At 46.0% G+C, this 21,925-nt stretch overlaps 1 protein-coding gene across 3 annotated transcripts; it reads left to right on the top strand.

Moving 5' to 3' along the window:
- The first annotated feature begins 3,461 nt into the window (after positions 1–3,461).
- On the top strand, positions 3,462–15,406 carry LOC125403607 (uncharacterized). Of its 3 annotated transcripts, none has more exons than XM_048439102.3 (5): positions 3,463–4,294; positions 5,515–5,596; positions 7,563–7,689; positions 8,767–8,865; positions 12,303–15,406. In XM_048439102.3, the coding sequence occupies exons 2-5, from the start codon at positions 5,588–5,590 to the stop codon at positions 13,664–13,666; spliced, it is 1,599 nt and encodes a 532-aa protein (XP_048295059.1). In that variant the 5' UTR covers positions 3,463–4,294; positions 5,515–5,587; the 3' UTR covers positions 13,667–15,406. The 3 variants fall into 3 exon arrangements, with proteins under 3 accessions (XP_048295075.1, XP_048295059.1, XP_048295069.1); XM_048439112.3 differs by having other exon boundaries at positions 3,464–4,294; positions 8,770–8,865; XM_048439118.3 differs by lacking the exon at positions 5,515–5,596 and having other exon boundaries at positions 3,462–4,294.
- Positions 15,407–21,925: the final 6,519 nt, after the last annotated feature.

Here is a 21,925-nt window from a genome sequence, read left to right as displayed (position 1 = left end):
TATGTCTGTTAGTGCTTCTGAGTGTAGAAAGTGGAATATATTAGGAAACAAAGACTAACTTTCTCGCTTCATAGTCCATGTCTGTGTGGTGTTATTTTTTGGCCTTCATCACAGTTAACTGAATCAGTCCCTCACTGAGGTACATAGTCTTTTCTCCTTTGAAACACAGAATGAGGTGACTGTCTTTGTACATATTAGCTTCTATGTGCAGATGTCTAGGAAAGCTCCACCCCTGGGTTGCCTTGCTGATTTGAGTACATGTGCATTTACAAAAGGCCAATAGTGGTTGGTTCTTTCTCAGATGTTGCATAACTCCCTTTCCTCTGCCTTTGCTGACACCTTATTAAAGTCTGATTTGCCAGTCTGTTAAGTGAAACATATTACAACAGCTTTAATTTGCATTTTTCTGCTGAATGTAATTTACTTTTAATGCCATACTTTCATATTTTCAAATACTGCACTTTCTGTGAACTGTCTTCATACTATTTTCTGTTGAATGATTGTTTTCCTGCTGGCTGTGTAATACGACTGTTTTCTCTAGTTTGTGGTTACATTAGGTTTTTTTTAATGTCCGGTTTGGGTTTGTAAATGTAGCCAGTTCATGATTGGAAGAGATCTGTTTGGTGGTGATGCTTGTAAGTCATTTTCCATCCCAGTATATTTTTAAAAATCCTTTGCTTTCCTCTTATGGTTGATGTTATGATTTGCAATGTAAATACTGCAGCTTGGTTATGCCGAGTTGGGCAGGGCATCGTGCCGCTCTTCATGGATGGGGACTTGTCTGTCTCAGCACTCGGTCCTGTCAGTTTTAAACACAAACTCACAAGCTGTGTTCTAGATTTTTGGACTTACTCCCCCACTTTAAATGTTGTTTTTATTTTGAGGTAAGTCTTGCCTAGGTTGGCCTTCACCTCCTGACCCTCCCATCAGCATATTTTACCAGCTATATATTCTCATCACATACTGCAAAAACAAAACAAAGTATCAAGTCAAACTGAATCGGTTTCCTAGTTCTACAAAAAGAAAAGCAGCTGGAGGTTGTGACGCATGCCTTCAGTCCCAGGACTTGGGAAGCAAATGCAGGGGGGTCTTTCTGGGTTCAAGGCCAACCTTTGTCTGCAGAGTGAGTTCCAGGACAGCCAGGGCTACACAGTAAAACCCTGTCTTAAAAACCCGAGGGGGGGACAAAGCACACTAGTGGCTGGAGATGGAACTTCGTAGCTTGCTTAGTATACACAAAAGCCTGGTTGATTTGCCCTTCACAAACCATATAGAGGTGCGCAACTGTACTCCCGGCACTCTGGAGGTGGGAGGCAAGAGGATCACAAACCAAGGTGGGAAACTGGAGCGTTGTGCCTGGGGTCATCTAAAGCTAACCAAGCTGTCATCACAAAGCAGATGAGGTCACAGCTCAGTGACAATGACCTGGGTACCACAAGGCTCTGTACGTCAGCCTCCCCTAGACCCAAAAGAAAGGTAGGAGCCTTTCTTAACTACCTAGGACGCTGAGTAGGATCATCAGTGGAGGCAGAGGCCAGCCTGGACAAAGACCCTGTCTCAGTTTAATGTTGTGAGAGACCAGTAGCGAATACACCGATCTTGTTAGCAGTTAAATCTGAATACTGGCTATGTATTGTCTGTAACGTTTTTACATTTGTGGGTTTTTTGCTTCTTGAGACAGTTGCACAAAGCTGCCAACGCAGTCCTTGAACTTGTAATTCTCCTGCCTTAGCCTCCGCCTCTGGAGTTAAATTATAAAGCTGCATCATCACTAGCATGGATATCTTTTTCCTGCTTTCTCGATGCTGGGGATTGGATCATCTAAGCTTTCGCCTGCTATGCAAGCATTCTACCATTGACCTAGCCCACTACTTTCAGACAGGGTCTTGCTTTGTATGTAGCCCAGGTTGGAATTCAGTAGCCCAGGCTAACCTCAACAATCCTTCTGCTTCAAACTTTCTCAGGTTGTTTGACCTGCACGTGTGCGCCATGGCATACACATGGACTCATACACATACATACATACACCATACCTAAGGTGAATGAATATAATTAAATTGTCTTGCTTTCCATACTTTTGGCTAGGATATTGAAAGTACATGATGAAACTAAAATGTTTTGTTTTTTACCTTTTATGTATATGAGTGTTTTGCTTGCATGTGTTCATAACATGCATTGCCTAGTACCCATGGAAACCAGAAGGGTACATTGGATTTCCTGAAATAGAGTTACATTTGTGAGCCACCATGTGGGTGTTGGGAACTGAACCTGGGTCCTTTGAAAGAGCAGCTGGCTCTTAAGCACTGAGCCACCTCCCCAACTCCCTGAAGTATTTAATGATTACCAAAATGTTAAACAAAACAAAACAAAACAAACCGTGTTAGCCACCGATCAGAAGACAAAAAAGTATCCAATAGCCCAGTGTGGTGTCTTTCACCTGTAATGCCAAGGGAAGGGAAGCAGAACGAAAGAAATCACCAGTTCCAGGTCAGCCTGGGCTGTAGTTCAAATGAAAAACCCACCAGTGTTCAGCTTCAGGGGCTCCCACAAGCCAAATCTTGGAAAACGCAGGCATCAAAACGAAAGAAATCAATTACAACACGTTAAGAACTCTCGAATACATGCTATTTAGACTGAAGAAATGAATGAAAAGCAAAGCTCTTCCTTACATAAGAACGTAAGAATATCACGAAAACCAGTCTTTTAGAGAAGCCTGTACCCATGTTCCAGGGTTTCAGGCATGCTGTCCTTTTGCGTCCTCCCAACCCGAGTGCTTCAGTATATATATATAGCTATATATCCTCCCGAAGGCTAGGATTAAAGGAGTGCACCACCACCACCGTCCGGTGCTTCAGCCTATATTAAACCACTAGTCTCCTTCATGAAAAGAAAACGGTGCCCAAAGTAGCGGTGCATACCTTTAATCCCAGTACAACGGAAACAAAGGCGGGTGGATTTTTGAGTTTGAGGCCAGCCTAGTCTACAGATTCTATGCTTGCTACGGCTGCGTAGAGAGACTTTGTCTGGGATGTTTTTAAAGAAAGGAAGAAAAACCGATCGACAATCTTAGCACAGCCCTAAGAGTGGTTCAGATAGGGATGTGGTGGTGTGTGCCTTTAAAGCCAGCATGTAAGTTCAAGTCAGCTTGGCCTCCCCGGCAAGATTCAGGGCCTTTAAGGGAGACTGTCAAAAAACAAAAACAAAAACAAAAACAAGCAACAGATGCCAAAAGTAGTAAGCAGATGTCTATTAGAGTGCGGTTGTTTAGCAAGCGCTCCACGCTGGACCTCGAAGCATTAGGGTGTCAGTATATTCAAGGTCAGAATCACGGGTCTAAGTCATTTCGGCGCCAAACTCCCTCTGCCACTGCGGGTGCAGGATGCCACCAAAGCCTGTCTCACGCCGCGGGTCCCTTGTGCGCTTGCGCACTGTCGCCCACCCCCCCCCTTCCAGGAGCTGGGGGCGGGGCTCACAGTCTGGGTAGGGCGGGGAGTCCAGAACCCCGTGAAAGAAGCAGGCGGCGCCGGGACTTTCTAGCTTGAGATCAGAATCCCCAGAGCCCTCAGTAGCCCGTCGGTGCCACCGGTGTAGCGCCGAGGCCAGGGTCACCGACCGCTGTCGTGTCAGCGCACTCGGGACCCACCGTTCGGGCGCCGCGTCCGTCAGTCTGGTGAGCCCGGCCTAAGCTCTTCCAGGAGACTCGAGGGCAGGGCCCGCCTGGCACTCGGGTGGCCATCGTGCTGCCGCTCTGTGGCTAAACCCGGCCGCTCTGCGACCGGGAACCGAGAGGGAAGTCGGGGTCGGTTTGCACCGTGGAGACACCCGGTGCAGAACGTGGGAACCTTAGATGCCAGGCAGGCCTCGGGGAGCTGAGAGCCGCGGGACACCTCGGAACTAGAGGCTGGGCAGCCCCAGGGGTGGTGGTAACAGGGTGTCCGCTGAACAGGCTAGCCGAAGCAGCAAACTCGGACACGAGTGACCGTGAACTGCCTCCAGTCTCCCTGTCGCTTGCTGTGGTGCATCGGGGTGGGGTCAGTTGGGATCCCTGAAGTATGGAAGGGGGCTCTGACCAAGTTTAGAAAAGCGTTGGGGTGAAGCCGGAGGGCGTGGTGGTACACGCCTGTGATCTCAGGATTTGGGAGGTGGAGGCAGGAGGATAAGACAGTCAAGGTCTGTCGCCTGAATTTGAGTTGCAAGAGACCCCATCTGAAAGAAAAAAAAATAAAGAAGAAGAAAGAAGGCCCGGAGTATCTTGAATTTGCTCCGCTGCTTCTTTTTAAAAGCAAGATTACATGTGAGTTTCTGGTGCTTCTGTGTTTCTGTGAAGTCTGTCTGAATTTTTAGGACATGGGGTTAATCTCCTTCCCTTTGAAAGCTCTCTGTGAAAATGTTTTATTCAGTTCTGTGAGTGATGTCGCTGCCACTCACTCCACGAGGATGATATGTTCAATACCACCCTGGACCACATTGAGACCTTGTCTGAAAAATAAAAAGACAAAAAAGAATGAATTATTCATTGCTCAGGGTCTGAGAATTTCCCTACATTTTCTGTGAGCAGAGACCTTTTTAGTGCAGTGGATGGTGGGATTCTATGGTTGATTACTCACGTGCTTTATACATTTAGTTGGCCCGTTTTTCTTAGGTTCTCTAATACTGAAATACCAGTGTTAAAGGCTGGTGTGTGTTTTGTAAAGCCTAGCATGTTATTTAAGGGTACTGAGGTTGGTGGCTGGAGGAACCGCTGAGACCCATCCTCCTCTCCTGCACTGGTAGGTTTTTGTTTGTTTGTTTTTGTTTTTTGAGATAGGGTTTCTCTGTGTAGCCCTGGCTGTTCTGGAACTCTCTCTGTAGACCAGGCTGGTCTCAGACTCACAGAGATCTACCTGCCTCTGCCTCCCGAGTGCTGGAATCAAAGACTTGCGACACCAGGCCTGGCTCATTGGTTGTTCTTAAGTGTGGCATTTGGATCAGCTGCTGTGTGTCTCGGGGAAATTTTACAAATGCAAGGGCTGGGGCTGTAGCTCAGCAACAGAGCCCTTACCCAGCTCGCGCAGGCCTGTGAGCTCTCTCTTTTCAGGACTGCAGAACAAACAAAAGCCAGAAAAGCACATTCTTTCTTCTAAAACTTACTTTTATGTGTGTGTTTACATGTATGTGTGCCACCTACATGTGTCCAGGAGGACCTGGAGTAACAAGTAGGTTGTGAAGACCATGTGGGTGCTGAGGATCGAACTTAGGTCCCTGGAAGAGCAACCAATGCTCTTAACCCCTGAGCCATCTCGTCCAGTCTTCTAGGTGACCCCAGTGCATCCTGAAGTTTCACTGCCATATTTTGCAGCTGATTGCCCTGTAGTTTGGAGGAGGGCATAAAGGACCTGTAAGCCACCGCCCACCTCCCGCAGTTTGTGTTAGAATGCTGAGTTGCATGTAAGGAGAGAGAAATGGGATACATTGACACTTAAAATTGGAAGCTCTGAGGCAGCTCTGATCTCATGGCTGCATACTCTTCCCCAGCTCTAGCTCTGACCGGCTTCTCCAGGGCGTGATCCTTGAGGAAGGACAAGCCAGTTCTTGCAATTCTAGAATCATGGCTCATGTAAGTTGGTTTCTCTGTATCTCAAATTGTTTTTAAAAAGTTACACTATTTATTTATTTATGCTGCCTGTGCATATGCACATACGGGCATAAGCATGCTGTGGCACACGTGTGCATGCACATACAGACATAAGCATGCTGTGGGACACATGTGTGCTTGTACATGTGGACATAGCATGCTGTGGCACACACGTGACTGTCAGTGCCCAACTTTTGGAATTGGTTCTCTCCTCCTTGGTTTGTCCTGAGGATAGACCCAAATCATCAGCTTCCCATGTGGGTCCCAGGGTTAAAGCTCATGCAGTTATTTATTTATGTTTATTCATTTTGGGGGGGGGATGTGCCGCGGGTGTCTGCAGGGAAAAGGAGCCAGTTCTCCTTCCACCCATGTCCTGGAGATGTAATTCACGTCACCTGGCTTGGCTGCGGCAACTTTTCCCCAGCGCACCCTCTTGGTTGCCCTGTCATTTTTGGTCTGTCAGGTTGAACAAACACTCTCATTTGTTATTTTGAAGCTTCCTAACAGAATCTGATCCTCCAGCTGCTCCCCAGTCTTCACTACACGGGTGTGTGTGTGTGTGTGTGTGTGTGTGTGTGTGTGTAGCCCCTGCATCTGCCTGCTCTGTGTGCCCATCTCTCCACCTTCACCCGAGGGTGCACTGACCAAATCAGTCCCTGACAGGAGCTTACTGATGTGAACCCCTAAAGATCAGAAAACCTCTCCTTAAAATATCACTGCTCCCACCGAATTGCATTATGAGCAGTTACTACATACATAATTTAAATTTTCCATTGTTGACAGACTAAGATATGATCTGTGAGGAACATACATAGTCTTACCTATTTTATTCTTTTAAAATATTTACTTAATTTTATCGTATGTGAGTGTGCCTGGGTGTATATATGTGCACTGCATGCATGCTGGAGCCCTCAATATCGGAAGAGGATATTAGAGCCCTTAGAACTGGAATTACTGGTGGTTGTGAGCCTCCATGTGGGTTCTGGGGACCAAACCTGGGCCCTCTGCAAGAGCAGAAAGGGCTCTTAACCTCGGAGCTGTCTCTCCTGCCCCTTGTAAACATTTTCTCAAGATTTTCATAGATAATTTTGATGCATGTGTGTGTGTGTTTGCAAACGCGTGTTATGCGTGCTCAGCGTGAGCGCCGGGAACTCTGGTTCTGCAGGGGCAGCAGGGCTCTTGACCGCTCAGCCATCTGTTTAGTCTCCTGTGGGTTGGAATGAGAATGGCTCCCAGAGGCTCATGTATGAAATGATTTCTTTTACTGTTCATTGTATTAAAACTGAGGGACAAATCTAAGAACCTGAGACAATCACCACGGTCATGATACAACCGTCACCACCTGCCTCCCTGCTCCTAAAAGGCCTCGCAACCTTCCAGCCCCACCTCTTCTTCCCAGGGGCCTCCCTCTCTTCTGAGTCCGCCAAGGACTCTGATTAATTTCTGGTCGGCTGAATGTGAACCCCACCTCTTGAACCAAATGCTCTATTCAATTGGACAACAGACCATGATATAAACAAAATTCCCATAACACATATATTTGAAAACTTGGTCCCCAGTTAGTGGGAATATTTGGGAAGGATTAAGCTATGTGGCCTTGTTGGAGGAGTCATGTTATGGGGTGAGCTTTGAGGCTTTAAAAACCCACACCAAGCCCAGGTCTTTGTCTCTCTGTCTTTGTCTCTGTCTCTTGTGTATCTGTCTGTCTGTCTGCCTGCTGCCTGTGTATCAGGATGTGAAGCTCTCAGCTGCCATGCCTGTCTGCTTCTATGATGATCATGGATTAACCTAAAATTACAAGGAAGTCCCCAATTAAAGGCTCTTTTATAAGAGCTGGCTTGGTGTTGGTGTTTCCTCACAGCCACGGAACAGTAACTTTGGCAGACACACCCCCAGTACATTCTATCCCGTTTTATCTTACACACAGTACACGGGATTGTCATTTCAGGGTGAGGTGATGTTCAGAGACGTGACTGTGAACTTTTCTCAGGAAGAGTGGGAATGCCTGAATCCTCAGGAGCGGGATCTGTACAAAGATGTGATGTTAGAGAACTACAGCCACCTGGTGTCCCTGGGTAAGCTCACTTCCGGTCACTGTCACGTGCGCTGACAGCCGGGAGACCCTCTCTTTGTGGTTTGGAAGTGTTTCACCTCTGTGAAACACTTTCATGATCCCACAAAAATCAAATACATAATTATAATTAAAAAATAAGTTTTAGGGCTGGAGAGATGGCTCAGAGCTTAAGAGCATTGGCTGTCCTTCCAGAGGTCCTGAGTTCAATTCCCAACAACCACATGGTGGCTCACAACCACTGTAATGAGATCTGGTGCCCACTTCCTCTTCTGACCTGCAGGCAGACATGCAAACAAAACACTGTATACAAAATAAATAAATAAATCTTTCTTTAAAAAATAAGTTTTAAAAGGATAGAGTTATATGAGTTTAAATGAAAATAAAATCATGTCTCTACCCTCGATACTAAAAGACTTTAAATTCTAGTGTTTTCCTACCCTGAGAGCCATAGTTGTTTTGAAGAATTGACTAAAGAATCTTTCTTTGGATCCTAGAGAGATGGTTCATAAGTTAAGAGCACTGGCTGCTTTTGCAGAGTATGTAGGTTTGGTTCCCAGCATCCACAGAGCATCTCACTGCCATTTGTAACTCCAGTTCCAAGGGATCCAGCGCCCTCCTATGGCTTCTGAGAGCACTGCATGCACATGGTGCATGGCTATACATGCAGGCAAAATACCCACACACATAAAAATAAAAGTAAAAAAAAAACTAAATTAAACAGTTGGGTGGTAATGGCACATGCCTTTAATCCCAGCACTCTGGAGGCAGAGGCAGGTGGATCACTGAGTTTGAGGCCAGTTTGGTCTACAAAGTGAGTTCCAGGACAACCAAAGGTACACTGAGAAACCCTGTATCAAAAACCATAATAGTAATGATAACTAATAAAAAATAAAACTCTGCATGTGCCCTAAGCACACACAAAGTCTTCTGTACCTCATCTTGCATTCACTATGCAGCCATGACACTACACCCCTGGTCCTTCTTCCTCTTCCTCCCAAGTGCTGAAGTCACAGCCATGTGTCTCCCCACCTGGCAGATAGATTCATTCTATACATATATTCTGTTCTGTTCTTTCAAGCAGGATGTTCCATCTCTAAGCCAGATGTGATCATCCTGTTGGAACAAGGGAAAGAGCCCTGGATGATTGTGAGGGAGGAGAAGAGAAGGTGGAGCCAAGGTGAGTAAGCGCTCATCAGCAGAGGCAATGTGTGACTGACATGCGCCTGCTGGTTGGAGGACTCACTCTTAGGTGCTGGTGGGGAAGGCTGGAGGACACACCCCTTGGATGCTGATGGGGAAGGCTGGAGGACACACCCCTGGGATGCTGATGGGGAAGGCTGGAGGACACACCCCTGGGATGCTGATGGGGAAGGCTGGAGGACACACCCCTGGGATGCTGGTGGGGAAGGCTGGAGGACACACCCCTGGGATGCTGATAGGGAAGGCTGGAGGATGCACTCTTAGGTGCTGGTGGGGAAGGCTGGAGGACACACCCCTGGGATGCTGATAGGGAAGGCTGGAGGATGCACTCTTAGGTGCTGGTGGGGAAGGCTGGAGAATGCACTGTTAGATGCTGATGGGGAAGGCTGGGGATGCACTCTTAGGTGCTGATGAGGAAGAGACATTAAACTTGGAAAGAAAACTTAGGTCTTTTATGAATGAGTCACCAATGACATATCTTCTATGCCAGATTGCCATTTGTTTCTTCTCTCTCATTTTCCTGCCTTTTCCATAAGGGAAAGCTTTCTTGTCTAGTGAGAACATTCTTCCTGTGTTTTATATCGAATTTCTTTGTAGATAATCTTTTAGTTCATCCCCCACTCCTACAGAACCTTTGTGGAGCTGCTTTGCTGGGATGTTTGTGTGTGCATCGCTTGCATGTCTGGTGTCCACTGAGGCCCTAAGAAGGCATCAGATCCCCCGGAGACTGGAGTTTCAGGTGGCCATGAACCACCATGCATGTGTTGGGACTTGAACTCTGGTCATCTTCAGCAGCCAAGAGCCTTTAACTGCTGAGCCATCTCAGCAGCTACTTTTTCTTTTCTGAGATAGGGTCTTACCATATAATGAGGCTGACTATGAATTCCTCATCCTCTGTCTCAGATCTTCTCCTGTCTGGGACTACAGGTGTGTGCCACTGTGCCCACTTGCATTTCAGTTTTTATATATATAATTATTGTTTTCATCTTATGGAGCTTATATTTGTAATGAAGTCATGCAACAAGTGGGGACTAAGAGCACTGATGGTTAATACACAGGAGCTGGGTTTGGTGTCCAGCACTTACACCGTGGCTCACCACCATCTGCAACTTCTATTCCAGGGGACATGTGGCTTTTTCTGGCTTCAAGGACATATATGCCCATGGTACATAGACATACATGCAGGCAAAATTAATGTAAAAGTTGAAAAATAAACAAGTTCATGCTTGTGTTCGGGGTGTAGCTTAGTGGTTGAGCATCTGTTGAGCCATGGCCTTACCATCTGACCACACAACCATACAAAACAAAAAAAATGGTTTATTAATATCCTGAAATGACCAGGGATGTGGTTCTTTAGTCTCAGCTCTTAGGAGGCAGGTGGATCTCTGGGAACTTGAGGCCAGCCTAGTCTAATAACAGGTTCCAAGCTAGCCAGGGCCACATAGTGAAACTTTATCTGGAAAAAGTAACCTTGTAAGTACTAGAAGAAAAGTGATTAGGGTAATGATATGGAGGATTAGATGAGGTGTAGGGACCAGAGTGAGGGAATTGTAGAAGGGTGAGTATGAAAACAGAACCAACTGAAGAGGCTCTGGTTGGCTCTTATCGTGTGAGCGTCAGGTCCCTCAGTTCCAAGGCCTTGCAGCATATAAAGTATGCTTTATTCATGAAGGCGGCTTTGGCTTGTTTGTTTGGTTGTTTGTTTGTTTGTTTGTGCTGGTGCTGAGGATGGAAGCCACCCAAGCGTTCTACCACAGCCCTGTACAGAATCCCCTGATGGCCTGATTCCCATCCGTCTTTAAAGTCTCCTTAACTGCACTTGCTTCTCCAGCAATGCAATATGCATGAATTAATATTGTTTGAAGACTAGGTCTCATCGTGTAGCCTGGTTGAAACTCACCATATACACTCTGCTGTCCCTGAGCTCACTGAGATCCTCTGTCTCCTGAGTGCTGGGATTAAAGGTGTGTGCCGCCACACCATACCCTTTTTATTTTCAATTGTGTGTGTGTGTGTGTGTGTGTGTGTGTGCATTTGACTTTGTTTACTTACTCGTGCACTTGGAGAATTGATCCTCATGGTTGCTTGTAGTTGTGGATTGCATAGTCTCTGTTCAGTGATGTACTTGTATGACATCATTTCCTTAGTTGTTTTTCTCTTAATAAGGGCTTCCGGGTTGGGCATGTTACAGATAATGTTGATATATGACATAAATTCTTTTTTAAAATACTTTTTTTATTTTAAAAAATTATTGAGCTCTTGGGCTGGGGATGTAGTTCAGTTAATAGTCTGCTTGCCTACTATGCACATAGCCCTGGGTTAGATCCCCTCCACCACATAAAACCAGGTATGGTGGCACACACCTGTAACCCTGTACTAGGGTGATGGAGGCAGGAAGGTCAGAAAGCTTACAGCCATCTTTGGTAATGTGCTAGCCAACATGAATGAAACCCTGTCTCAAGGAAAATCAAGGCAGATGACAAGATAAAAATGTATCAAACTCTTTAAAAATATGAATGTGTTTGTATATATTTATGTGCTTGTTTTGCCTACATGTGTACCTATGCCCCATGTGTGTGTGCCTAGTGCCTGCAGAGGCCAGAAGGGATTAGAGACGGTTGTGAGCCATGTGGGTGCTGGGAACAGAACACAGGTCCTCTGCGAGAGCAGCAAGTTCCCTTAGCTGCTGAGTCATCTCTCCAGTCCTTGTTTTCAGTCATGGAAAGGAACAAGGGCGATAGAGCGGCAAGGAGCAAAGGGGATAACAATCTGCATATGGTAAACACAGGCCATGCTATTCATGGGGAAATATACTTACTCTGCTGTAAATAGTGAGGCTGGAGAAGTGCCTCGGTGTGTAAGAGTGCTTAATAACCATCCTGCATCCTTTGCAGAACCCACATGGCAGCTAACAACGGCCTGCAGCTCACGGACTCTGGCCTCCATGGGCTCCTGCACATTTGTGATACACATAAGCTCACGCAAGCTAGCACATACGAAATGCATCCAATTAAAAAAGATACTTTAAGTAGAGATTCTCAAATTTTGATCTATATCCAAATAACCTGGTCTCATCATTTCTTTATCCCTCTTAGACTTTTTATTTTCAAAACACATGATTATTTTTTGGGGAGGGGCTATTTAGCCGATTTAGCGGCTGGTTTTGTCTTGTTTTGTTTTCCTTGTCTTGAGCCAAACTCTTGCAGTGTAGCTCAAGCTGGTCTGCCTGTGTACCTGCCTGTGTGACTAAAGCATCTTCCCCAGCCTCTGGAGTGCTGCAATCAGACATGCCATCACATGTGGTTTAAGCTTGTTTTGTGTTATGTTTTTGGTTTCAGTTTTAAAAACTTGTATCTGTTTATTTCATCCAGATTGGGAGAGTGTCATGTGTTTATCTTTTTTTTTTTTTTTCAGATCTGGAATCTAGGTATAGCAGCAAAGTGTTATTTCAAGAAAATAATACTTATGAAATTAATTTATCTCCATGGAAGATAATAGAAAGAATTAAAAGGCATGGCCTCGAAGACTCCTTTTATGGGAAAGAATTTGAATATAAAATGTGTGAAGAACAAGAGAGTTCTCATAGAGTATATTCCAGGCAAATGACAAAACCCACCCGTGGAAAAAGACCTATGTACAGAAAACGCTCACCTGTTGGTCTCTATCAGAAAAATAGCAGAGAAAAGCCCTACGGTTGTGGGGAGTGTGGAAAGGCTTTCAGAGTCCGCCAGCAGCTTACTTTCCATCAGAGAATCCACACCGGTGAGAAACCCTACGAATGCAAAGAATGCGGAAAAGCTTTCAGACAGTGCGCCCACCTTAGCCGACACCAGAGGATTCACACATCTGACAAGCTCTACGAATGCAAGAAATGCACAGAGATCTTCTCGTGCAGCTCAGACCTCCGCGGACACCAAAGAAGTCACGTTGGCGAGAAGCCCTATGAGTGTCAAGAGTGCGGGAAGGCCTTCCGAGTGCGGGGACAGCTTAGTCTCCACCAGCGGATCCACACGGGCGAGAAGCCCTACGAGTGCAGGCAGTGCGGGAAGACCTTCCGCCAGTACGCGCACCTTACCCGGCACCAGAGGCTCAGCAGTGCCGGCACAAGCTACAAATGCGACGAGTGTAGTCAGACTTTCCTGTGCAGCACGGGCCTGCGGCTGCATCACAAACTGCACACGGGAGAGAAGCCCTACAGCTGTGCGGAGTGTGGGAAGGCCTTCCGCGTGCGGCAGCAGCTCACCCTGCACGAGCGGATCCACACGGGCGAGAAGCCCTTTGACTGCAAGGAGTGCGGGAAGAGCTTCAGCCGCGGCTATCATCTGACGCTTCACCAGAGGATCCACACCGGGGAGAAGCCGTACGAGTGTAAGGAGTGCCAGAAGTTCTTCCGCCGGTACTCGGAGCTCATCTCCCACCAGGGTATTCACGTCGGGGATAAGCCGTATGACTGCAAGGAATGCGGGAAGGCCTTTCGGCTCTTCTCACAGCTGACTCAACACCAGAGTATCCATTTTGGTGAGAAGCCGTACAAATGTTTGGAATGTGAGAAAACTTTCCGACTGCTCTCGCAGCTTACTCAACATCAGAGCATCCACACGGGTGAGAAACCGTACGACTGCCAGGAGTGTGGGAAAGCCTTTCGACTCCACTCGTCACTAATCCAGCACCAGAGAATCCATTCCGGCGAGAAACCGTACGAATGTATGGAGTGTAAGAAGGCCTTCAGACAACACTCGCACCTCACCTATCACCAGCGAATTCACAAGAATTCTTAAGGACCTTTTGAAGAACCCTTCCGTTGCAAATATGATAGGGGACATTAGAAAATTCTAGAAGAAAAAGGTTTTAATCCCTTTTTGCTTCTTGCACACAAGTGATGGCATGAAAGGTTTCAATCAGAGGAAAAAGGTGTTAAATTTTAGGAAATTCTCTCTAGAATGGTGCTTCGCAGAAGGACTGAATGTCTACACAGTACACCCAAGGACCTAGCCAGGGCATCAATTCATCTTGAAAATTAATAAATAAAAAGAACTTCTGTATAAGCTCTGTCTCAAAGCTACCGAAAGTTGTTGAGGTACAGTTCTTAATTAGAAATTTTCAGCAGACTCAGGCAGAACATAACACAGTGATCGTACAGCAGTGGTTCTCAACCTGTGGGTCACAACCCCTTTGGGGGTCGAGCAACCCTTTCACAGGGGTCACCTAAGACCATTGGAAAACAGGTATTCATAATCCATAACAGTAGCAAAATTACAGTTATGAAGTAGTAATGAAAATAATTTATGTTTGGGGTCACCACAACATGAGGAACTGTATTAAAGGGTCGCAGCATCAGGACGGAAGCTCTAGGGGTAAAGACCATTGAGTGGTAGACTGGCTTGAACTTGGTAGTGAGTAGGTCAGGCTGGCAGCCTCTGAACCAATGGAGAATAATAAAGAATTCTGTGTCTTCCAGCGTGACAAACTACAACAGCGACACCTAACTAAGCACTGAACCTCTAGACCGTACAGCCCTAACTGCCAATTTAGAGAAAGTAAGGAAAGGGACAGATTTCCTGGTAAAACAGGAAGCAAAGAACAGGGTTTCTGTGTATAGCTTTGGAACCTGTCCTGGAACTCACTCTGTGGACCAGGCTGGCCTTGAACTCACAGAATTCAGCATGCCTCTGCCCCCCTCCCCGCCTCCCCCAGTGCTGGGATTAAAAGCGTAGGCCACCACCACTCAGCTCTACTTGGCTCAACCAGCAAAGTGACATTAGAAAAAGAGGTAGCACTTTTTGAATATTGAGCAAGACTTGAAAGACATAGGTCAGATGCGCTGGGAATTCTTAGGTCATGAGTTGAGTGAACATGTGAACAAGACAGGAAGTCTTCAGGGGAAAGCAGTGCCCTGAATTCAATCTAGAAGTTCATGGACTAGACCCATGTGATTTGATACGGTGTCACTAGCAACTTAAAGTCGAGGTGTTGTGGACCCTCCAAATTATAACAAGATTTAATTTAAAATACAAGACTTTGAAGTCTTAGTTCCTGGCTGCTCAGGATAACTCAGGGATGAGGCAAGCAAGCTGCGATGTCAACTTGGGGCAGGGGGCAGGGGTGAAGGTGAACAGATCCTGGAGTTTGCAGTCTAGTGAACCCAGATAGTGAGAGACCCTGCTCGAAAAGAAGGGTAGACAGCTAATACCAAGTCCCCCTCTGACCTCTCGCACAGATGCATGGCACAGAGACATGTACACACAAGAAACTCCATCCTGGGAAACAGAGGCAGGTGAATCTGAGTTTAAGCCAACCTAGTCGACATAACAAGTTCCAGGCCAGCCAGGGCTACAAAGTGAGACCACCACCAATTAAAAACAATTAAGTAAAAAAAAGTATTATCGAGTCCAGGCCTTCACAACCCTTTCTGTGCTTTTAAAGCTTTCTACATATTTAAGAGTGAAGTGAATTGTAGTTGCAAACTTATGAACATGTTAAAATCACCTTTTTAACAGTAATAAAGACTTTTTTATGGATGGTGATGTCAAGCAGATGATTCGCTCGTGACCGCTCTCGTGCTGTTTCTCTATACTGCGTCACACAGTTGATCTTTCTACCATAAAGTAAAATAGAAGCAAACTCAGGTGAATTTAGTCCCAACTAGGCCCTTTGCATACTGGGGTCTGCACGGTACGATAATCCAAAACTTCTCAAATAAGATCTGAAACTTGATCATATTTGAGACGAATTTCTAGGAAACATACTGGTAGTGCTTTGTTCTGCCCTTTTCCCTTCCCTTCCCTTCCCTTCCCTTCCCTTCCCTTCCCTTCCCTTCCCTTCCCTTCCCTTCCCTTCTTTCCCCTCCCCCTTCCCTTCTTCCTTCCTTCCTTCCTTCCTTCCTTCATTCCTTCCTTCCTTCCTTTCTGTTTTGGAGATAGGGTCTCACTGGTCTGCTCCAAATTCACTGTCTGCCTCCGCATCCTTAGTGCTGCAATTACAGGCATGCACCTCCACACTTGGCTACTGGATGATGCATTTTAAAAGAGTACCGTAGTTAAGTGAGAATATTATGTGCTGTGTATTAGAATTTGTACTTTTTTTAGAAAATGAAACTAAAATCTCATCAGAGTGAAATAATTCAGACTTATTTGACTACTTAACCTTGTTGTAGGAGGCCACTTGTTCAATTCCCGGCTGCCCAGACTCCCGAAATAGTAGACTTCCGAAATAGTCACACAGAAACTATATTGTTTAAAACACTGCTTGGCCCATTAGCTCTAGCTTCTTATTGGCTAACTCTTAAACAGGTATTTATTTATTTATTTATTTATTTATTATGTATACAATATTCTATCTGCCTGTATGCCTGCAGGCCGGAAGAGGAGACCAGACCTCATTACAGGTGTTTATGAGCCACCATGTGGTTGCTGGGAATTGAACTCAGGACCTTTGGAAGAGCAGGCAATGCTCTAAACCACTGAGCCATCTCTCCAGCCCATTATTGGCTAACTCTTACATATTATTTTAACTCATTTCTATTAATCTGTGCATCATCACAAGGTTGTGGCCCACCAGCAAAGTTTCTCTTCTCCTTGACTCCGCCTCCTTTCTCCCAACATGCAGTTTAGTTTTCCTACCGCTATTCTGCTCTATGCAGGCCTAAGGCAGTTTCTTTATTAACCAGTGGTATTCACAGCAGACAGAGGGGAATCCCACATCATAACCTAGTTATTTCCAGTGCACTGTCACTCAGTGCCTCTGGGTGTGTGGGACATTAGCAATTAGTAAATACTGCTAACGTGAAATAGAAAACTATGCTAGTGGGAAGTTTTGATCTTATGCCACCAATGCACATACAAGTCCCTTCCCAGGGTGTGGCACCCAGTTCCAGGGTCTGCACATTGGACTGATTCTCTTCTGCAGCAGTTGGAAGTTTTAACCCTAAGGAACAATACAAGTGTTCCTATGGGCAACAATACAAATACATTCCCCACAGCACAATTCTGAGCAAAATAAGCAGACATAAAAGACGCCTTTCCTGGGCTGGACTGTAGCTCAGATGGTAGAGCGCTCGTTCAGCATGCAGGAGCCCCCAGCACTGCGTATGTGGCACAGTGGTAAGCAAGGTAGAGGCCGGAGGATCAGGAGTTCAAGGTCAGCCTTGGCCACAGAGGCGGCTCAAGCTCAGCCTGGGCTACAGGAGACCCTCTCTTTGTTTTGTTTTGTTTGTTTTGTTTTTGAGAGAGGGTTTCTCTGTGTAGCCCTGGCTATCCTTGAACTCTGTAAACCAGGCTGGCCTCAAACTCAGAGAGATCTGCCTGCCTCTGCTTCCCAAGTGCTAGAATTAAAGATGTGTGCCACCAGGCTAGAGACGCTGTCATAAAAAAACAAACAACCATAGTCTATGATCCCCTCTATAACAAGTACAAAAGTTGATACTTTTTTACGTAGTTAGAAGGCAGGATAGAGGTTGGGGGGGTGGGCTGCCCAGGAGTAGTAATGAGAGAAACAGCAGGGGGTTCTGAGGACAGCAGTGTCTCGTCACTTGGTTTGGGTGCTGATGGCAGATGTATTCGCCTTGTGAGAATTCACACTGTGCACAGGTCCTGCGCTTCTCTGTACTGACGTCGCACAACTAAAATTTTTGACTTGGGAAATGATACTGAGTTCATATTAATACTTCAAATTCAATATCTCTATCTTAAACTTTATTCTTGTTTTCTTTATAGCAATTTTTTTGATTCTCTTACAATACAGTCATTGTTCTGGAAGACACATGAAGTGCTGCAGTGTAAAGCCAGCTTCATTAACAGTCTGGAATGAAGCCGAAGTTTGCTTTGCATCGCTGTGCTTAAATACTCACTGAAGGGCCAGCGAGATGAGATAGCAGCACTGCCTAGTACGTCTGACAACGTGAACCCCCATAGAGGTGGAAGGAGAAACCTGATTCCTAAGATTGTCCTCTGACCTTTGTCATGGAGTGCACACACCCACATTTACACACAGGCATTGTGAACACAGCAGGGAAAAGTCACTAACGTGGTAGTCAAGGGCTGGAGAGATGGCTCCGTGTGGCAAAGCACTTGCTGCACATGTGCTGTTGGCATTCCCAGGACCGTGGAACAGCCGGGCCATAGCACACACACCAGTAATCCCAATGTTTCTGAGTGGAGACGAGGGGCAGACATGAGAGAATTCCTGGAAGCTCACAAGCTTGGCACCTGCAGCAGAAAAACAAGAGAGATGCTGTTTCCCAGAAGAGCAAGGTCAGCACTTGATCTTGTCCTCTGACCTGGGCATGTGACCACATTTGTGCTCCCACGTTTGTTCAGATGTAGCCAAAATTGTAGTCTTAAAACATCATGATCTGTAATTAGATTTATTTGGTTATTTTCTATGTTTAAGGACTGATGTTTTGTTTCTGATTTATTTTTAATCCTTGTGTATATGTGCATGTTCATACATGCATGTATGCATGTAGAAGATAGATGTCTTCACCACTTTTCACCTTATTTTTGGAGACAAGGTTTCTCTGTGTAGCTCTGACTGTCCTGGAACTCCCTCTGTAGACCAGGCTGACCTCAAACTCACCGAGATCCACCTGCCTCTGCCTCATGAGTGCTGGGATTAAAGTTATGCACCACCACCGCCTAGCAATTTTTTTAAAAAAAAATGAAACATTTCCATGGTTTTAAAGTTGAAACTAGGCTAAGATTAGTGGTCCATCCTTGTAATCCCGGTACCTGGGAGGCAGAAATAGGAATACTATAAGTCCAGTCCAGTCTGGGCTACAGTGTAAGCCTATATCTCAAATTAATAGGCAGGTGTGATGGCTCACACCTTTAATTACAGTGTTTGGGAAGCAAAGGCAGGCAGATCTCTATGATTTTGAGGGCAGCCTGGTCTAAATAGCAAGTTCCAGGATAGCCTTGGCTACATGATGAAACACTGTCTCAGAAAACACCCCTCCAAATAAAAATTTAAGGAGGGGTGCTAGAGAGGTGGTTCAGTGGTTATTAAGAGCACACACCCCTTTTGCAAAAGACTCAACCGTGGTTCTCAGAACCCATGTTGGGTCACCCATAGCCACCTCTATCTCTAGCTCCAGGGGATCCAGTGGCCTCTTCTGGTCTCCATAGGCACTGAACATTGCTCATACATGTACATAAGCATACACAAATACATAATAAATAATAAAATTGCAGTCTAAAACTAAGTTTTGGGAGTAACTTTGTAACAATCTATGCCTCATCCAAACTCTTCTGTCAGTTCTGTAAGATGCTCACCTTCCCCTCCTGGAAAGCTAGAAACCTCAAAGATGCTCATTCCCTTGGGCAGGAAAGATGGCTCAGCAGCTCACAGTGTGCATTGCTCTTTCTCCCTCTTTTTCCTTTGGCTCTCCTTCCTTTTTCTTTTTTTAAAATTTATTTATATATTGGCACAGGTTCTCACTATGTACCCCTGACTTGCCTGCAATTTGTTCTGTCAATCAGGCTGGTCTCAAAGTCACAGAGATCCACCTGCTTCTGCCTCCTGAGTGCTGGGATTACTGGTGTTGAAGGAAGCAGGCGAAAACTCCCTTGTCCTAAGCACTAACATTTTGACTTCAAACCATTTTACCTGTAAGATGAAACAAAGTTCAAGTTCCCATGGAGTTCCTATGGGAATTCTCCAGAAACTAACCAACTTCCTCTCTAAGTAACAATCCTCAAAAGATAATGCCTGTTCCTAAAAGAAAACCTAACAGCAAAAAGAACAAATGAATCTATTTGGTTGTTCATTCTGTGTCAGTTGAATCCTGATTGGTGAAAAATGTAACAGTAACTTGGCACAGGTGTGTTTATTCTCTCTGTCTCTCTCTCTCTGTGTCTCTCTCTCTGTGTCTCTCTCTGTCTCTCTCTCTCTGTCTCTCTCTCTGTCTCTGTCTCTCTCTCTGTCTCTCTCTCTCTGTCTCTCTCTCTCTCTCTCTCTCTCTCTCTCTCTCTCTCTCTCTCTCTCCACAAAAGACCAAACTGCACAACTGTCACCCAGATGCAGAGTCTATGTTGGTCCCATGCCGGCTCCCTAGCAGTCGGTCCAGAGTCCATGAGCTCCCACAAGCTCTTGATGACTGTGGTAACTCTTGAAACGAAAAAAAGTAAATTCTCCAGAATCGTTTCAGAATTGAATTGAGCGTTTTGGTCCCTTTGGCTTTCCATGAAATCTTAGGATTAACTTGATATCTACTAAACAAAGATAGCTGTTATTCTGTTGTGCTTGACCAGCATCTACAGACCAAGTTGGAAACCAAGATCCTCCTCTACCCACAGTGCTAGGGGCAGCACAAGGCTTGAACATGATAGGTGAGCACTCTACCACTGAGCCCCACCCTCAGCAACCAAATTAGAAAGGAAATACTTTCTGAGAGTCTAACTGTACCGGCCCAAGATAGCCCACGACTTTCTAACCCTCCCCGACTCGCCTCAGGCACCGACATGCTGAGGTGCTTGGTCGGTGCCACGATGTCTGCTAGAAAGAACAGACGTAAACATTCATTTCCAATCCACACGCAGCAATCTTTATGTGAATACATGGACATGGTGTGTCTTTCGTCAGTACTTTATAGTCTCCTACATGAAGCTCCTCTGTGCTCACTGTTCAGTTCACCCCGAAGTACATCACCTTGAGGGATGGATACCGAAAGCAGTACTGTTCTTCATTCTATTGTAATCATTACTGGTATAAGGGAAAGAGACTGACTTTTGGCACGGAGGAGATGGCTCAGTTGGTGAAGTACTTGTGCCACAAGCAGGAGGACCTGAGGTTGGAACCCCAGCACGAATGTAAAAAGCTGGGCAAGGTGGCACACACCTGTGGGCCGTGTGCTGGGGAGGCAAAGGCAGGGGACTGCTGGCCTCCAGCCAGCCTTGCTGAATGAGTGAGCTCCAGGTTCAGGGAAAGATGGTTTCAAAAAATAAGGTGGAGTCCTGGGAGGGTGGCCCATATCCAAAGTCCTCATGCATGCTGGAGAATGTGAGTTTAGATCCCTATCAGCCATGAATCTGCCCCACACACCCCACCCAAAGTAGAAAAGGCACACTGTGGGGTATGTCATACCTCTCAGTGGAGGCACCTTATACTCCCCCAAAGCTTGCCAGATGCTCGCAAACACATAAGCCCAGGGAATGCACACTCAGAGGAGCACAACCAGTCCACTCGCACGAAGTGTGTGTAGTCTTAATCACCAATCAAGTAATCCTTGCCGCCTTCACAGTCTCTTCACTGTCACCCCGACACAGGATGACAAACTACACTCCTCATGATGCCCCTGTGCCAGCTCGTTCCTCCGTACTCCACACAGGCTGGATCTTCCAGACCCTTGGCACCAAGGCGCCTCGTTATCCCTAAAGAAGCTAATTAAGTTCTCCCCCAAAACTAGCGTAAGTATGCGGCCCATTCCTCAAAAGAGGTTTTCAGGAGAGGGAAGTACAAAGCCGAGGGGAGTCTGGGAAATGTAGTGTAGGAAACTGCTAGGGGCTGAAGTCTGGGCTCAAAGTTGTGGCTTGGCCAGCTGGCACCAATTGTTTGGTTGTTCATCGGAGTCGTGAGGAAATCCCAGCCCTGACAAGGGCTCCCTAGACCAGACTTTGATCAGGTTCTTCTGAACCCTCATTTCCATTAGACGTCCTCCCTGGCTTTCAGCTAGAAGTTACTGGAGTCCATGGTAAGAATCCCCCTTATTGATACTTAAGTTCGTCCAGTGCTTCACTCCTTTTCCTGCTGGTTGGCTGTAAGCCCTCAGTTGACTATTGGCAATACTTATTTTTTAGAGACAACCCAGACTAGCGCTCCTCCTGCCCCAGCTTCCCGAATGCTGGAATTGAAGACGTGACCCACTGTGCCGAGCATGTTACAGTACTCCTTTTTATAAACAAAGAAATAAAAAAAATATTTTTTGCGTGTGGCGTTCAGCGCTCAACTTGCAGAAGTCGACTCTCGCCTTTCACCGTGTGTCCCCGGGGATTGAACTCAGGTTATCAGTCTTGGTTGGCAGTAAGCTCCTTTACCCACTTAAA

The sequence above is a fragment of the Myodes glareolus genome, chromosome 1 (genome assembly GCF_982192425.1).
Source record: "Myodes glareolus chromosome 1, mMyoGla1.1, whole genome shotgun sequence".
In the NCBI taxonomy this organism is placed as follows: domain Eukaryota; kingdom Metazoa; phylum Chordata; class Mammalia; order Rodentia; family Cricetidae; genus Myodes; species Myodes glareolus.
The sequence above is the reverse complement of the archived record's forward strand: the minus strand, read 5'-3'. Positions and strand labels throughout refer to the sequence as shown.

Excerpts from the sequence above, each read along its gene's own strand:
- LOC125403607 (XM_048439102.3), top strand. Across the intron at positions 7,690-8,766 it reads CAGCCACCTGGTGTCCCTGG|CAGGATGTTCCATCTCTAAG; the intron begins GTAAGCTCACTT and ends TGTTCTTTCAAG. Across the intron at positions 8,866-12,302 it reads GAAGAGAAGGTGGAGCCAAG|ATCTGGAATCTAGGTATAGC; the intron begins GTGAGTAAGCGC and ends TTTTTTTTTCAG.